The 18,480-nt window shown below is 27.7% G+C and overlaps 4 protein-coding genes and 1 non-coding gene across 9 annotated transcripts; 3 read left to right on the top strand and 2 right to left on the bottom strand.

Annotated features, from left to right (window-relative positions):
- Nucleotides 1-760: 760 nt before the first annotated feature.
- Nucleotides 761-4,010, bottom strand: LOC103568451 (NADH dehydrogenase [ubiquinone] 1 alpha subcomplex subunit 6). The gene is made up of 3 exons (XM_008545310.3): nucleotides 3,863-4,010; nucleotides 1,101-1,216; nucleotides 761-1,034 (listed from the first exon to the last, which is right to left on the bottom strand). Exons 1-3 carry the CDS (start codon nucleotides 3,981-3,983, stop codon nucleotides 906-908), a joined length of 366 nt encoding a protein of 121 aa, XP_008543532.1. The 5' UTR covers nucleotides 3,984-4,010; the 3' UTR covers nucleotides 761-905.
- A 138-nt stretch (nucleotides 4,011-4,148) lies between these two features.
- Nucleotides 4,149-7,305, top strand: LOC103568446 (lymphokine-activated killer T-cell-originated protein kinase). The gene is made up of 5 exons (XM_014444543.2): nucleotides 4,149-4,386; nucleotides 5,549-5,785; nucleotides 5,889-6,173; nucleotides 6,739-6,966; nucleotides 7,043-7,305. The coding sequence occupies exons 1-5, from the start codon at nucleotides 4,269-4,271 to the stop codon at nucleotides 7,210-7,212; spliced, it is 1,038 nt and encodes a 345-aa protein (XP_014300029.1). The 5' UTR covers nucleotides 4,149-4,268; the 3' UTR covers nucleotides 7,213-7,305.
- Nucleotides 6,397-6,478, top strand: Trnal-aag (transfer RNA leucine (anticodon AAG)). The gene has a single exon. It is a non-coding gene; the product is annotated as a tRNA-Leu (tRNA).
- LOC103568449 (syntaxin) lies at nucleotides 7,211-16,575 on the bottom strand. Of its 2 annotated transcripts, XM_008545308.2 has the most exons (9): nucleotides 16,503-16,575; nucleotides 16,293-16,379; nucleotides 14,100-14,193; nucleotides 13,946-14,020; nucleotides 9,439-9,636; nucleotides 8,887-8,960; nucleotides 8,660-8,797; nucleotides 8,468-8,578; nucleotides 7,211-7,380 (listed from the first exon to the last, which is right to left on the bottom strand). In XM_008545308.2, the coding sequence occupies exons 1-9, from the start codon at nucleotides 16,557-16,559 to the stop codon at nucleotides 7,309-7,311; spliced, it is 906 nt and encodes a 301-aa protein (XP_008543530.1). In that variant the 5' UTR covers nucleotides 16,560-16,575; the 3' UTR covers nucleotides 7,211-7,308. The 2 variants fall into 2 exon arrangements, with proteins under 2 accessions (XP_008543530.1, XP_053598805.1); XM_053742830.1 differs by lacking the exon at nucleotides 7,211-7,380 and having other exon boundaries at nucleotides 8,336-8,578.
- LOC103568448 (condensin-2 complex subunit D3) lies at nucleotides 9,549-18,305 on the top strand. Of its 4 annotated transcripts, none has more exons than XM_014444542.2 (4): nucleotides 9,549-9,638; nucleotides 9,743-13,347; nucleotides 13,391-13,658; nucleotides 18,159-18,305. In XM_014444542.2, exons 2-4 carry the CDS (start codon nucleotides 9,821-9,823, stop codon nucleotides 18,159-18,161), a joined length of 3,798 nt encoding a protein of 1,265 aa, XP_014300028.1. In that variant the 5' UTR covers nucleotides 9,549-9,638; nucleotides 9,743-9,820; the 3' UTR covers nucleotides 18,162-18,305. The 4 variants fall into 4 exon arrangements, with proteins under 4 accessions (XP_014300028.1, XP_008543526.1, XP_008543525.1 ...); XM_008545304.3 differs by lacking the exon at nucleotides 18,159-18,305 and adding an exon at nucleotides 16,505-16,590; XM_008545303.2 differs by lacking the exon at nucleotides 18,159-18,305 and having other exon boundaries at nucleotides 13,391-13,845.
- The last annotated feature ends 175 nt before the right edge of the window (nucleotides 18,306-18,480 follow it).

The raw sequence follows: 18,480 nt of genomic DNA on the forward strand, positions 1-18,480 counted from the left end.
TTTAAGACTTTAATAAACGAGTAAATCATATCTACTAAATTTAGTAGTGATACTCGCAGGTTGCTCGTAATTATTATTATAATTATATTTATATTTTAACTCTGATTAATCTTCATTTTTTTTAGGCGCTATCAATTTTTTTCTAATTATTTGAATATTTAAATTTGTTACTTATAATTCATTGGCGTTTTATAGATAAGCTGTTTCATAATAGATTTAATTATTCAAATCTATAAATAATATACAGCAATTATTAAACTTGTTTCATCATACGCTAATATGATTTAGATCGCATTAAAAGATAAGACATTGTGACACATAATGAGTAATTTAGATCAATAATTAATTAGTTGATTATAGAATAAAAAATTTCAAGTTTTTAATAAATTTTCAAAATTAGTATTTCAGAAGTTGCAATGAAAAATTATTTGATGAGTTTTTTTTTTTTAACTAACGGTCTGTAGTATTTTCTATCAAAGGTTTTCTCTTAAAAAAATTTTCCAAATGCAAAATTAAGAACGAGACTCGATGCACTACTCTGTAATTTAGCAATTCACGATTTCGTTTTTCAAAAATTTTAATTTCTTTAAGAGAAAAACGGACAGTTTCCATTTACTGTGCAAGTGCAACAAAGATAGTACCGTTCGTCGACTTGAATGTGATAGAGGAAGTGCAGACCCTTCTTATGATTAAAAATAATTAAATATAATTTCATAATTAGTAAAGCAAATAATGCTGACTTTAAAAAAAAAAATTGACTAATTTATTTAATCTCTTATATACATTTTATTATCTTCATTAAGTAATTTTATCTTGTACAATTATTGAAGATTAATTTATTACATTTATCTTTAATTTACTTAAAATTTTTATTTATTTCGAAACTACTTATATGTATTCATAAATTAATCATGACCACTCAAAAATTTCGACATAAAATCAGAAGGTTTCTTTTCTACGGTCTCAGAGAAATAGTTCATAAAAGTTCCCTTATTCTTCCATTTCTCTGCTGTTTCCTTCAGTTCCATTTGACCCTTCAATTTAAATTATTTATTAAAATATTTATAAAAATAATTGGATGAATAGTTGATAATAATTACCTTTATAACAAGTAAATCGATTATACGTATATCCCTAACATCTTTGTGCTCATAGAATTTTTCACGGATTTTAGCTTTCAGATCTTCTTCAGTCTTAGGAATATGATAGTCCAGTACTGAAAAAATAAATTAATTTAAGATAACAGTATATATATTGTTAATTATTCATTTATCTGCAATCCTAAAATTAATTCAATTTAGTTATATTTCATCTTATTTTATTATTACAGTTGTCTATTATCAGTTTGTGGAATAAGTGACCTTGTTAATGTCTTTAGATGCTGGATTTAAAAAAAAAATTGTCACTTTTTGTTTTTTTTATTAATTCAATTAAAAAAAAAAAAAAAAAAATGTGCACATATAGAAAATTTAAAAAAACGAAAGGAATAAATATTTAAAAAATTGATTTTTTATAATTTGTTACTTTGAAAATAAAAACAAAATTATTAGATGTCGGCTAACCAGTATCATAATTAAATGATCCTGAAATTAGCAAACAATTAACAATTTTCAGATTTTTTTGGAGTGTAAATGTAACTGACAGTCGGGAATTTTTAAATTATTGAATAAATAAGTAAAATGTAAGTAAAATCAAAATTAAAAAATGAGTATTTAGATAATTAAAAAATCAGTACACGCATTTTTTTAAATTTCATTATTTTGAACTTTTTAAATTATCTCATGTCTGCTATATTCTCACTCATATTTTTATAAACAATTTAATTAAAAGAAAACTAAAAATATGCACATGTAGAAAATTAAAAAACCATAGGTGCAATTTTTTGAAATATCGCGTTACTAAAACCAAAAGGGCGTATCTCAAAATATACGCCCTTTTGGTTCTGCAGAACCAAAAGGGCGTATAAAATTTTTTTTTTTTGCTCCAATCAATGTAAAAATATTGAAAACATTAAAATCTATGGAAAAAACGATAAAAAAAATTTTTTTGTTTTATGCCCTTTTGGTTTTAAGCAAAAATTTTTTTAAAGTCATAAGGGCGTATCCTATTTTTTCGGTTTATTATTAATTATAGGTCAGAGTAAGAAAAAAAATTGCAAGGGTAATAAGAATTATCACTCCACAACTTAATTTATCTGAACAAATATTTATTTGAATAAAAAACCAAATTTCTTTATTTAATTTTGATCGAATCTTAAGTTTGTCACAATTTTTTTAATTCAACAATTAATGTAAAAAATATGTATCATTCGGGAACGAAAAAATTCTAAATTCTATGAGTGCTGTGAAATTTAATTTAGTCAAATTAAAAAAATGCACATTTAGATTGTTCAATTTTTCAAAGGTGCATTTTTTCATTTTTCAATCAAAGTTTCATTTTCTGTTTCCTGTTTTTTTTTTTTTTCTTTTTATTTTCAAAAATCAATTACCGTTGTTCTTGAGAATTGTTATGGTTCTAGAATACCAATATATCAAAGCAAGTTTAATGACCTAAATCATTTTTGTGCATCAGACACCGTCCCACAAAAATATTATCAATATTATTAAAGATTAATTTTCAGCGATGGTAATAGTTTATAAATTTTTTTATTATTGTCAAGTTATGTTCTAAAAAAAATTAAAAAAATTTTTTTCATACTCTTAGCTACAGATGATTCTGACGATGGAGATGGTATAGGACTAATATCCTGATGAATTTATTTTTTCTCTATTTTTTATTTGTTTTTTCACTTAAATAAATATTTGTTCATATAAATTAAATTGTGGAGTGATAATTTTTATTACGCTGGCAATTTTTTTTCTTACTCTTACCTATAATTTATGATAAATCGAAAAAACAGGATACGCCCTTATGATTTTAAAAAAATTTTTTCTTAAAACCAAAAAGGCGTAAAACAAAAAAAAAATTTCTTTCGTTTTTTCAATAGATTCTAATGTTGTCAACATTTTTGCATTGATTGAAGCAAAAAAGTTTTTTTATACGCCCTTTTGGTTCTGCAGAACCAAAAGGGCGTATATTTTGAGATACGCCCTTATAATTTTAGTAACGCGATATATATTTTTTTAAATTAATGGTTTTAAAAAAAATCCAAAAATTATTAGACGTCAGCTAACTTGAGTATCATTAGTTAATTTCAGGTGATCCTGAAGATAACAGACAATTTAAAATTTTTGAATTTTCTTTCAACCAATAAAATTACCAAAAAAAAATATAAAAATATGCACATGTAGAAAATTTTAAAAACTACAAGTGCAATTTAAAAAATTTTTTTTTGTTTATAATTTATTGTTCTTAAAAAAATCCAAAAATTAATTGACTTCTGCTGAATTCAGTATCATAATTTCAGTATCATAATAATTGTTATTAAATGAGTGAATGTAGCAGACATCAGACAAATTTAAAATTATAAATAATTTTAATTTTTTAATTATTTACTCTATTTATTTATAACTTTAAATTTGTCTAATGTCTGCTAAAATTTTTTATTTTTTTTTCAAAAATGATAAATTATAAGACACAAAATATTTGAAAAATTCCACTTAGAGCTTTTTAAATTTTCTACATGTGCATATTTTTATATTTTTTTTTGGTAATTTTATTGGTTGAAAGAAAATTCAAAAATTTTAAATTGTCTGTTATCTTCAGGATCATACATTCACACTCATTATTAAATGACATGTTTACATAATCAAAAAAAAAATAAATATCTTGCTAAGAGTAACTGCAAAAGAGGTTATAAAATTTTGATTGTTTATAAAAATATAAAAAATAAATATTACAAATAATATTTATAAATAATTACCAATATAAGGTATTTGTCTATACCATGCTCTATATAAATTTAAAACTCTTCTATGTGCTTCAGCTTTATTTAATGACAAAACTGGCTTTACTTGACGAACAGCCCTCACGGGTGTCGACATTTTACTTTTTTGTTCTTGCAAAATAATAATAATAAATTAAATTTTACTTTACTGAGGCCGGTAAAAAAAGTTCTACATTACCAACCATCTAGGAACATTTTGACGTTTCTGTTGGATAGTGCATTTGAATGACGTTCTCTTTGTGTACTACTATTACTATTATTATTATTATAGAGTTTATTTTGAATTATTTAACGGTCAAAACTCAACAGGTTACAACAAGTGTCTCTTTGTTTACTTACAGTAAATTTTAATTCAAAAAAGTTTGTGTAATTATTTATAATAATGGATGAATTTAAAACACCGATTAAAAAAATTCGCAGTCGTGTAGATAACCCTGAGTATTTAACTCCACTAAAAATTCCCGCGACGCCTTATTTGAAACAAATAGGTTACGGTTGTGGTAAGTAATTACAATTAGTAAATAAATATTTGAATATGTCAATTTCGCAGAAGGGAGGAAAATTTTCAATTATAGTTGAATTAATTTAACGATTAAAAACATGAAAATAAAAGAAATGCACGTATTGATTTTAAAATTCTATTAATGCGCATATTTAAAATTTTATTCGATTTATATTTAATTCGCTTGTTTCAAAATATTTTAAATTGACAATTGTCAGATACATTCATACTCATTGAATTTACGATACTGAATTAAGCAGACGTCTAATGATTTTTTAAAATTTTTTAAAAACGATAAATTATTTTAAAAAAACATTTTTCAAAAATTGCACCTACAGTCTTCTTAATTTTATACAGGTCCATATTTTTACTTGTTGTTTTTTTGTAATCGCTTTGTTAGGAAAAATAATCAGAAAATTATTAATTGTCTACTAAATTCAAAATTATATTAATTTTATAAATTTTCAAAATGTTGTATACTAAACATCGCCATTATTGTATGATATTTAAGTAGCCGATATTTGAAAATTTTAGTGTTTTTAATTACCAAGTTAATTTTCATCATAAAATTTTTTAAAAATATACACAAGAGAATTTTTAAAAATTGTTCATGTGAATTTGTTAAAATTTTATCCTGTCTGTATTTACTTTCTTTATTGATAATAAATAAATTTTTGCAATGACTGCTACACTTTTAGCATCGTCTGAAAATAATGATTGTAAATCTAACAGATATTCGGCAGTTATTGTAATTTTGAAATAAATTAATAAAATATAAATCGAATAAAACTGAAAAAATTTTAATTTATAGAATTTGAAAATTGGTATGCGCATTTTTTTTATTTTTATCTTTTTAATTGTTTAGTTCGTTTATTTAAAACTTAAAATTTATCTTATATCTGTTATATTCATACTCAAAAAATGCAAAAAAATCTAAAAATATGCACATATAGAAAATTACTAAAACTGTAAGTGTAAATACTGGCAAGTAAAAATTCAAAAAAAATCATCTGAAGAATTTAAAAAAAATTTCTTATGTATATATTTCTTTTTTTTTATTTTCTGATAATTAAAAGCACTGAAATTGTCAGATATCGACTACTTTCAACCTCTTAGTATTATACATAATTATTTTAATTTTAAATAATTTTTTTTTTTAGGTATTAATGTATTCACACTTGAAAGATCACCAAGAGTTGGATTCGCACGATCCCCATGGGCAATAAAAAAAAGGAACGCAAAATTATCAACAGATACTAAATACGATATGAGAATTAAATTTGAAGCCGACATTCTTAAACACTTAAAGCATCCGAATATTGTTGGGTTTCGTGCTTTGACGTTGTCTCAGACAGGAATTCCATGTCTTGCTATGGAAAAATTAGATAAGTCTTTAGGTAAAACAATAAATTTATTATTTTTCAATAGAGATTTGAATAGAGATTGAATATAAATTTAATAATGATGGATAGTTTAATAAATAGTTGTTTTTTTTTTTAGGAGATTTGATTGAAGAAAGAGTTGATATGGAAGCAGATCCATTTAAAGCTCGCGATATTGAGTTTGTTGGCTTTGAAATAGCGAAAGGGTTGGAGTACTTGCATCATACTGTTAATATATTGCATGGTGATCTCAAAAGTTACAATATTTTGGCGAGTAATGATATGAAGATTATTAAAATTTGCGATTTCGGTGTGTCAGTACCCATGAATAAAGACATGGTTATGGTTGATGACTTTGTTTATACTGGGACTGAATGTTGGAATGCTCCGGAAGTGATAAATGGTAATTATTTATGTATAAATCCTATAATAAAATTTAGATGAAATATATGTGAAGCCAAACTATTCGTAACCTGATTGGTCAAAAGCAAAAAAATATATGCAAACGACACAAAAATATACATTAAAATAAATATATGGAAAACGATACGCGCACGAAACACGTACGCTAGTAATGTTAAAAAACATGTAGCTCCATAATGATTTTAGAATTTCGCCCTTCGGGCGGTAGCGTGGCCGAGCGGTCTAAGGCGCTGGTTTAAGGCACCAGTCTCTTCGGAGGCGTGGGTTCGAATCCCACCGCTGCCAAATCTATTTTTTTTTTTTTCAATTCTCTTTGAAAATAAAAAAAATCCATTTAACCGCTGAAATTAACGTCATATTTTTAAAATCAGTCATACTTATAAAAAAAATCAATTTTTTCATTCATTTCTTAATGAAAAATTTTTCTTGTGCCAAGAAATCCTTTATCATTGTGTAGTAAAGGAATGAGTACATTAATAAAAGAATTTTTTTTAAAGTCAATTTTTTTTGTGAACTTAATCATAATAACTTTTATATTACTGTAGAGCAAGGGCCAATAACAAACAAAACAGATATGTGGGCATACGGACTAATACTTTGGGAAATGATCGCTCTATCACCGCCACACGTTGACGCAGATGAAGACTTGAACGGGTCCATATTAAATAACACAATGGATGACTCTGTAATCATTGACGAAAATACAGATCCCAAAACCACTGATCTAGATGACAGTAATTTAATTCCCGACATTAAAGTTAATGAAAACTTAGGTAAGTTGATAATAAATAAAATAATTATTTTTATTTATAAATTATTTTAAGTAAAATTTATTTTATTATTTTTTAGGAACACGGCCAGCACTACCAGCAATACCGATAGGCCCAGAGTATGATAAAATACTTGAAATATTTATTTTATGTACTGATCAAGATTACAAAACACGTCCAAGTGCCAAAGGAGTTGTTATGTATTTTAAAAATTATATTTGTAAGTCTTCAAGTGGCGATAATTTATAGTTTGATACTTAATATTATTAATACTTAACTACAATATATTCTATAAAGTTTTTTTTTTTCATCATTTACCATGACAGTAATTTTACATGACAATATTTACAAAAAAATCGCTATTAATAATAGTATAGCAATAATAATTCCAAGTACTACAAATATTTTTGTTTTCCTCTGAAAATATTAAAAAAACAAAAAATTATTAGTATTATTTTTTATTAATTAATAAAAGTATTCTCAGGCAATGCCCCGTACTTTTTAAAAATATATAATGACTTTCAACTGTCAACTGTACTAAAATTTTATTAATTGACAAAAAAAAAATTAAAGCCTTAATTGGAAAAAGGAGATATAGAATTTAAAACAAATAAATTGCAGTTGTTATCAATTAGGAGTTAAGCGAAATTTGTTGAATAAATTTTAGTCTATGAAATTTGAAAATTCTAATTATAAAATTGACGGGGGCCAGAATTATTGTCCAAAAGACGTTTGTTCGATGCTAAATATTTGATATGCGACAAGTTGTCTAGTGGACAATCTCGTCGAAAAAAAATATCGATGAATGGAGAGTATAAAACTTCAAATTTGTAACGGTACAAATTTACGAAAAGAAATATCGAAAAAAAAATTTATAAAATGTAAAACACATCGAAGTAACATTTATAGAAAACAGTTAGTTATAGAATAGTAAATACTGGAACTGAAATAAATAAAATCCATCATTGTCATTGAAACATAAAGTATCTATAGTTCTATTACTTATATACATAGTGGTAGTTGCTATGACAGAATATAAATAATCTGTTGGTAATAGAATTATAGGTTTCGATAAAAATGATTGTTTTTATTTATTTCAGTTCAAATATTTAGTATTTTATAACTAATTAATTTCTATAAATGGTATTTCAATGTGTTTTATATTTAAAATTTTTTTTTTTTGACGAGATTGTCCACTAGACATCTTGCCGCACATCGGATATTTAGCATCGCACAAATGTCTTTTGGACAATGGCTCTGGACCCCAAATTGGCATCAAGATTTTACTGAAATTTATTTTATAAATTTCATTCAACTCCCAATTGATAGCAACTGCAAGTAATTTTTTTTTAAATTTATATCTTAGAGAAATTGTTTTTTTTTTTTTTTTTTTTTTTTTAATTAATGGTTTAATTTTTTTTTAATTTTGATGCGCTGACAGTTGAAAGTCATTGAAATTTTTTAAAAAGTGAACGCCCTTAAGTCGGTAATTATTCAAACTTACTTTACGATTTCTGTGACGTTTTTTTTCGGCTTTCGTAAGATCGGAACGACCGCCTTCTACGTCATCTGTTGCTTTACCAGCAAAATATTCAACGCAGTTTAATTGCTCGCCCTATTTAAGACATTAATTATTTTTTATTAATAACAAGTATTTTAGTTAAAATTATAAATGTATTTTATAAAGAAATTTTACCTGTTTTTCAACGGAAAATGCTATTTCTAAAAACATATCTCTTATTTCTTTTATCGACTTTTCTAATTTTAATATCTCATTATGTCTAAATGTAATTTCTGTAAGTTGTAACTTTGCTAATCTACTTTCTTCTAATATCTAATTATCGGGTAAAAAAAAAATTCGTTAATTATTTAATAAAAAAAATGTTGATATATATTTTATAATATAAATAAATAATTACTGACATTATCAACAAAGAGATTTGTTTTTTCATCATTATCGCCCAGGTCAAATACTTGACTTGCTGTTTCTTTTCTAACTGCAATAATTAAATTTTCATTGATTATTTATAAATAAATACAAAGTAGAATATTTTTAAATATTACATATGATATACAAAATAAAAAAACTTAAAAACTTAAATAATAAAAAAAGGGAGCCAAAGTCATTGTCCAAGTAAATTTATTCAAAAAATTTTCAAATGTCTGCTAATTGTATTGTCATTTCAAATTTTATGAGTGTGAATGTAGCAGACATCAGACAAATTTAAAATTATAAATAAATAGAGTAAATAATAAATAAAAAATATTTACAAAAAATGCACTTATTAATTTCAAAATTTTTTAAATGCCCATGTTTTTTAAATATTATTTTATTAAGTATTTACTCTATTTATTGATAAATTAAAATTTCTCTAATGTCTGCTACATTCCCTCATTCAAATTTTCCGCGGGAACCCGCCATATTCAATAATTAAAATAAACCAAAAAAAAAAGTTTGTTTGCTTTATTACATACGTAATATCCTCTGCTGGTGTAATAATGAAGAACACTTATCATGATATCTCAACAATGATTCGTTATAAGCATGCATTATATCTGAAAACATTCTCAATATAGTCGTGTATTGTAAGAATTTAATTCGCATATAAACGGGACCATCTCTCGCGCTCTCCAACGTCAGTTCATCAACACGCGCCACATCTTTACCCAAATCTGTAAGTAATTAAAAATTTTTTAAATTAATTACTCCATAAAATAATTTTTAATTACAATAATAATTTATATATTCATATATATTTTTTTCTTTGCCTGACATCAGATTTAAAGCCACCAGAAAAGTCAGGTTATGTTTACATCAACAAACATTTAAAAATTAACCAAAAAAAAAAAGTAAATAATGGAGCCGCTGAGAATTTTTGAAAAATTTAAATTAGACAACTTGGACAAATCATGGATAGATTCAGTTTGGAACAACGAGTTTATTATCATAAATAAAATACCAGGTGACTATATTTTATTTGCAGAAAGCGAAGACATGGAGATCTTGCTAAAAGAAACTTGTAACGTCGTTAAAAACTGGATTGACGTAAATAAAAACGATGATGCTGACAGAGCAGAAGTGTCCTGGCAAACCTTGTGCGCCTTGAATGTCGACCAACGAGCACTTTTAGCTCTCCTTGGCTACTTAATTAAAACAGGACAGGGTATGGATGCTGATGAAGACTGCCGTCAAGCTTGTCTCCATGCTACAAGTCTTTATCTGACACTTCTAGCCATTCCCGGTAGCAGCGCCTACCAAATATTCCACGAAAATTTATATTACAGCGTAATAAAATCACTGGAATTATCCCAGCACCTGATGCCAGTGATTAAAAAGTCTGTTAAAAATTTAGACCTCGAGAGCTTGTATATAAAATACGAAGAGCCGTCAAGTCTTCTGCAAACTGAGAAAATAACTCTCACTAAAAGCCTCAATGTCATTATGTACAACATGATCCTGATGCTAAACTCCTGGCATATGCGCGAGTACGTCCGGTCACTTGAGCAAACTGTTTTTTCTTTAATCGAAGTAACGAAACTCGGCACCGACGTCCATGACTTTAAGTCACCTAAGAAATTATCTGAAGGCTCATTGGCTTCTCTTGTCCACAACGCCTACGCTGCACTAGGACAACTGTGCGACGTAAGACATGGACCAGTTGAACTGACCATTAAACTGATAGCCAAAAATATACTGCCTCATATGTTGTATAATTACACAAGTATTCCATTGAAGTCATTGACTGTGGTCCGGGACACAACGATACATTTTTTGAAAACGCTGCTGTTGACCCATGAAAAAAATGCAGAGACCGGAATCATGATACTGATTCAACATCTCATGGTAAATTGTCCAGAGAGACTCGAAGCGAGACAGAAGCAAGCGAGTGTCATTGTCAAATTAATAAACATTTGCCAGGACAATCTCTACAGTAAGATAATAAAAGACCTGGTTTTATTTTCGCACAACAATAAAATACCCTGCAGAATTTTCGCGCAAGAAATAATCGGTAAATTTTTGTTGGAACCTACTAGAGACTATGAAGATCGCGCTGCTCTGATAATTAAATATAAATGTATCTTATTTGCTAGTGTTCTAAGTCGGTGTACAGACGTGTCGAGTATGGTAAGAGGGAGAGCCATGGCGACACTCGTTGAGTACACGGACACCAGTGACAATCCATTTGTTATGGAGATATTCAGTCACTCTGAGTCTTCACGTCCGTTGCCGACACTGGAAATTCTCAACAACGCGTTTTCCGATGATGTCACTGCTGATAGTATTTTACCAGACGCAAATACGTTCATTTCGATGCTGAAAAGTCGAGCTGAAGATGAACGCGCTCTGGTGCGCCGCAGCTCGATGCAAATTTTCCAAAACGCGGTTCTAAATGTTCCCGAGTTACTAGATGACGTCGTCCCAGTTATCAGCAATCACTGTCGCGACCCTGCAATGATCGTCCGTAAGTTTGCAATCCAAGTCCTGACGACTTTATTGGAGTCTTATCCAAATCATCCGAGTTTATACAAAATTTGGGTCAAGTCAGTGGTACCTCAGATATTTGACATCGAAGTCAAAGTTCAGGAGAAAGTACTCGAGACAATGGAAGGTTTGATCATCGACCGGATTGATAAGTCGTTTAAAAAAAATGACACATTGCCTTGGAAAATTTTGAATGAGTTGACGTTTATGAAAATGCGGAAACATCTCACGCGCGCTTGTGACGCCTGGATCCACAGTGACATCATCACTAATTCGACAGTAATTAAAATTCAGTCTTACATTAATACCGAGCACAATATTCCTGCTTGGATAATTTTATCAGCGATTGCTGAAAATAAAACGCTACTAAATATGAAACAGTACTTTGATAATTACAATGACATAATAAAAGGCAACAGTTTTTTAGAATTTTTATCACTTGAAGTCTTGCGTTGCTGCTGGTCGACATTCGACGATGAATTTTTATGTAAACTATCAACCGACATTTATAAATCACTCATAGAATTGACAGTCAATCCCGTACTGATCAGCATTTCTCTCGATATACTCAGTGGTATCGTAAAACATTTGAATTTAAATTTCGAATCCAAGATGATTGACCTAATGCGTCAGTCAGAAAAAATAATTGAGCAAATAATTGACAGTGACATTGATCATAAAACAAATATCGATAATTATACAAAAGCCATTTGTACACTAGGTCACGCCTCGTTATTTAGTACAAGTAAAATACGTTTATCAGTACTGCGTATTTTGCAGGGAATGCTGATTGATTGGGAGACGATGCCATTGACAATTAAAGACTCGCGTGAATTGCAAGCGACGGCAATTGTCGCATTGGGACAGCAGGCAATGAGAGAAGAGAAAATAGCCCACGAAATGATGCCGATATTCGGGCAATTACTGAGCGCCGGCGTAGACGTTTCGATAAACAGCCAGTACAATTCCGATGTTGATGCTGCTGTGCGTGTCAATGCTGCCAAAGCACTTGCTGATGTATGCACACGTTTTACAGCACTTGTCGAGCCATATTTACCTGACATGTGTGTCAGCATGAAAGGCAACAATGCAACAGTACGCGAAGCTATTGTCGTTATTTTTATTCAGTTACTTGTCGAAGACTACATCAAAGTAAAGGGGACATTTTTCTTTCACATCCTCACGATGTTGTCCGACCCAGATGATACCATTCGTGAAATGACCATTTTTCTTATCAAAGAAAGACTGTTGGTAAAAAACAAAACGTTGATATCCCAACAGTTTTTAGAAAGTATTTTTCATTACAATGATTACGAATTAGATGACAAATATTTTGACAGAAGAATGGGAGCTGTGGAAAAAAAAGCGCTGACTTTACCTGGTGATTCAAATTTTGCAAAACGATTTATTATTTATGATTTCATGCTCGACCATCTTGATCCGCCTGGAAAATTAAAACTGTTGGTTAGATTGACAACGCAGGTTCTTCATAGGGGACTGAGTGATAAAATAGATTTAAATGATGAAAAAGGCTGCTGTGTTTTGAAAGATACCTTTTATATTCTTGCTAATGATAATTTGCAAGCATCATCTTGTACTAGTAAACATGCTGATGATGATGCTGATGATAATGGGGTAAATAGTACTGGGACTGGGACTGGAACTGGGACGAGTAATAATGCAGGTCATGTTATTGCTGAAGGAATTAAAAAACATGGACTGAACCATTTACTGCCGACATTGATGAAATTGAAGAAGAAATTGATCAGCTGTGGGTCTAAATTAACTGAAGATATTTCAAAAGCTATTGCGCGAATTGGTGTGGAATTTAGTAAAGAGCAATTGACTACTTTGTACAATGAGTGTCCGGAAATAGAAAAAGAAATGGAGTTTGACATACGGTAAATTTTAGTTGAAGAGAAAAAAAAAGTTTATAAAAAATAGATTGAATTTCAGGAAATATGGTAAGAAAGGAACGGATGAGACTACTCAGGATTCAAATTCCCCGCCAGGAATTATTCATCCGTTGTTGAATAACAATAGAATTCCACGGGTTGTTATTGAAAAGTTAACGACTTTGAGTTGCGATGATGAAGAGACGGAAAATATTATTGTGGAGAATAAAAATTCGGAAAATATTGCGGCCAGTAAAAGTACGAGTGGTTTAGTTTCCGGGTCACTTTCACTTATGGATGAACCTGAGTCAAGTAAAGTGAGTAGTTTGACTAAACGTGATAGTAAATATCGACGCATTTGATTTATATTAAATTTTATAAATATCCTTTCTGGCGTTAAATGGATATATTTTGATTTTTTAAATAAAAAATCAAACCCAGACAGATTATTTGAAAATTCTACTCATTGAAAAAGAAAAACTAACAAGTAAATTAATCTTTCATGCTGTTGCTTAATATTATTGTTATAAATATTGAAAATAAAAAAAAATATTTATTTTTTTTTTTTGTAAAAACATATATATATATATATATATAGACTTACCTTTTAAACTTGTGCGAATTCTAAAAGCTGTTTGTGATATAACGAATGTTCTACTTTCCAATTCATTTTGAATTCCTAAAATAATAAAATAAATATTTTTTTAAATACTAACAATACTATCAATAATTTATAAAAAAATGATAAGTTTACATACCTAAGTCTGTGTGTGATAAAACATTGTTGTGTAAATCTTTAACAATACTAATATTATCTTGTAAAATATTTATCATTTCACGTATTTTTTCAGCCTAAGTTTTGAATTAATAATATTTTAATTAACAGCTTATTAATGACTAAAGGTATTAGATGAGTGCAAATGTAGCCAATTGTCAACTTTTGAAATTTTGAAGTGACCCTGATTGAAAGAACCCAAATAGCACAGTCAACTTTAAGATGTCTTTTTAAAGAGAAGACAAATTTTTTTGTCTCAAAGTTATCTTTTTTGGTATGAATACGACATGCAAATGTTGGTTCCGGAGACAGAGACGAGTTGTTGTTTTTCCTGTCTCATGTCAATTGAAAAGTCGTTTAGATGACTTATTTTACCACTATATGTACTTTACTTTTTGTCGTCACTTGTGTTGTCTTTTAAGTAGGTATTTTTGGGTGACATAAATTTCTGATCGTTTTGTCAACATATTGATGCCTTATCGACAAGTCAAAAAGTAGCCTAAAAACTGATATCTTATAGATGTTACAAAGGCAAGTATACTACCTGGGAAATGATTTGCAATGTTAAATACACATGAGAAAAGCGATTCAAAAGCATTAAAAGTAGTACACTTGGTTTTGTAACATCTATAAGAAGTTTTGAGGCTGTTTTTTGATCTATCAATAAGGCAATAAAATGATGACAAAATGATCAAAAATTTAAGTCACCGGAAAAATATATGCTGGAAAGGCTTTGAGACAAGTGACGACAGAAAGTAAATTACGAATAACTGTCAAATAAGTCATCATTAGGGCCAGAATTTCTGCTTCAATTTAAATTCAATCAATAATAAATAAGAAATATTGGTCGTATAAAAAAATTATTCGAGTAAAAGTTGTAGGAAATTTAATTTTATAAAAAAAATGTCTCTTATAATTTTTTCTTAGGACTAAGAAGAAAGCCGTAATTTAAAATTTAAAATTTTCATAATTATCGAAAATTTGAATTATTCACTATATCATTATGAATCTTAATTTTGGAATTACGGTGAAAATATTGGTGGCATAAAAAAATCTGATAAGACATTTTTTTTAGAAAATTAAATTTCCTACAACTTTTATTTAAAAGCTTTTCTGATAAGACCGATATTTTCGCCGTCATATCAAACATTTGAACCATTCATTTTAAAATCAAGGCAAAAATCTTGTCCTTATTCACCATCTAAACGATTTTTTAATTGACATGTCTTTTTTGAGACGAGAAAAAAAACAAAAATTTTTTATGATTCTCAGGACCAACATCTGTAGTCTTATTTACAAGAAAACTTGGCTTTGAGACAAAAAAAAATTGTCTTGTCCTTTTAAAAGACATCCTTATGACATCTTAAAGTTGTCTTTGTGTTACTTGGAGAATTAAATAAAAACCGAATAAATTTAAAAAATGCACATTTATAGAATTTGAAAATCAGTATGTGCATTTTTTTTTATTTTCATATTTATAATTGTTTCATTCGTTTATTTCTAATTTAAAATTTGTCATATCTGCTACATTCGCACTCATATTATTAGACAGTTTTTCCCCTTCCATTTTTTGAATATCCAATGATGCTAATTGTCATAATCGTATCAAAAAATTCTATTAAAATTAATTTTAAAAAATTTACGATTGAAGTTAACAAACAATTAACAATTTTCAAATTTTTTTTAAACAATTTAAAAAAAAAACTAAAAACATGCACATGTAGAAAATTAAAAACTCTAAAAGTGAAATTTTTTTATAATTTATCATTTTAAAAAAAAATCAAAAAATTATTAGCCGGTAGCTGACGTTTGTCAAATTTCATTAAATTCTGAACGGTAATTCTAAAACCGTCTGTAATTTCTTAACTGTCCCACTACACAATACTTGAAGTAGCAGACATTAAAAAACAAATTTTCTCTTAAATAAACAAAAACAATTTTCTTTACTAGCTACCATTTAATTCCTAAGTAATTAAAAATGTCATAAATTTTTTGTTTACTTTTTTTTTCTAAAATTGACATCCAGAAATTTTGATTGCATTTTTTTTTTAAACCACTGCTTTAAATAACTTATAAAATTCTAATACATCATTGGATATATTTAAAAATTGAAGAGGAAGGGGATGCACTGTCAAAGATTGCTTTTAACAATGACCACTTCAATTTAACAACTTACTTCATCTAATACATCTTTAACTTTTTTGCTTGATGATCTTTGATTAATGTCTTGTAAAAAATTTTTACCTGAGTCATTTCTTTTATTCTAAACAATAACAAAAAAATATATATATTTAATAATATTAATTAAATACAAATTATAAAAATATTATTATTTAAACTGTTTCATATAAAATAATAATAATAATAATAAATAATTGTCACTAACAGCACATAATTCAGCTAAACGATCTCGAACCATCGTAGAGTGTCCAAAAAGCCGCATTAAACTGACAAAAGAATAAAATATTTATATTTTTTTCTTTATATTATTATAAGTTACTTTCTTATCAAGACACGCCTGGTTATCAATGATAATGATAATGATAATACGCCGAGTTAAAACGAACCAAACATTATCTTACTATCACACTTTTCACTGACGATCTTTATAATATCTATACATATATTTATCTATATATATGTACGTTACTAAAACGTCTTGTCAAAGATACTTCTTATTACTTTATGTTCTATACACTTTTAAATGTCATCTAGTTCGCTTTGAGAAACGAGAACACTTTGCATACATAATACAAAAGGAAATAAGTACTTGTCAGTTTGTTTCTGCAAGGCCGAATTTAATTTTTTTAACATTTAAAATTCATGCATCATCAGATTTTTATATTTATTTATACATTTTTTATTCTTATTCATTATTAGTACTTGATAATTGTATAACTGTTAACTCATTTTTTTTTCTACTGTGTTTTTATGAAATATTATAAAAAGAGTATAGAGAAAAAAAGAATTCTCGACTGAAAGTAAATAGAGTAGAATTTGTGGATACATTTGTGTATATATAGAAGTACCATTTGTGGCCACTGCTCCATTTTCGGGCATTTAATACTTTATTTTAATTAATGAAAACGTATTGAAAAAACATTCTATTATAATTGTGTGATAAAAGGACTTTCGAACACATTTAAAATATTAGTTATGTCACTGAGTATTTTACAAAATATTTTATTTGAAGTTTTTAAGTGGCCAAAACTGGCTCTAGTGGCCGAAAAACGGTACTCCTGCCCAATTCTTGAAATTAAAATTTTCTCGGATAAAACAAAAATTTCCTCTAACCAAAACAAATTTTCTATAACCAAGTAAAATTCTCTTGGCTCAAAAAAACGTTTGTCTTTCAAAAAATTTTCTTGACTTAAGATAACTTTTTTCACTGTGTAAAAGTACCGTCTTTGATCACTCGAGGGTTACAGTTTTTGATATTTGAAAATTTAAATAAAATAATTTGCAAAATATGCAATGATGTAATTAATTTTTCAAATTTGTACAAAGAGACTTTTATCATACTGTTAAGGTAAAAGACCTAGTATCCGATCAAGGAGCTAATACCCAATCAGGGAACAGGTACCTACTCAAGGAACTAATACCTGGTTCGAGAACAGTACTCGATCAAGGAATTAGTACTTGATTAGGGAACTAGTAACTGATCAGAGAACTACTACCCGATTAGGAAACTAGTACCTGCTCAAGGAACTAATACCTGGTCAGGGATCTAATACTCAGTCAAGGAATTAGGACTTGATCAGGAAATTAGTACCCAGTCAGGGAACTAGTCTCCGTTCAAGGAACTAGTACCTGATCAAGGAACCTAGTACTCGATAACTTTATGGATTTTTATATCTATATTTAGTAAATATTGCTACAAAACATGATTGATCGGGTATTAGGTCACCTAACTTATAATGGAAATTTTATTTCATACTTTTTCATTAATTCCAATAAAGTACTAAATATCTAAAAATAGATCAGTGACCACAAATGATACTTCTACCCTTTTTTTTTTTTTTTTTTTTTTGTTGTTATATAGTAGCTGAGAAAGCTGTGATAAGATTGAAAAAACAATAAATATGAGGGTACAAATAAAATTAACAAAAATATATATAAGAAGTTATCTCTAAAGAATTAAAATTTTAAATGAATTATAATTGACATTGAATTTAATAAAACAAATTATTAAAAAACATCGTTTTCTTTTTTTTTTAAATTGTTTAGAGTATAATTATAATTATGGTAAATAAAATAAGTAAACAATGACATTTTAATTATTTATTAAAACTTTGTATATTTTAACAATAACAATTTTTTTATTAATTAGTTATTAATTAATTAACACATTAACAGTGTAGGAA

The sequence above is a fragment of the Microplitis demolitor genome, chromosome 2, assembly GCF_026212275.2.
Source record: "Microplitis demolitor isolate Queensland-Clemson2020A chromosome 2, iyMicDemo2.1a, whole genome shotgun sequence".
Taxonomy (NCBI): Eukaryota; Metazoa; Arthropoda; class Insecta; order Hymenoptera; family Braconidae; genus Microplitis; species Microplitis demolitor.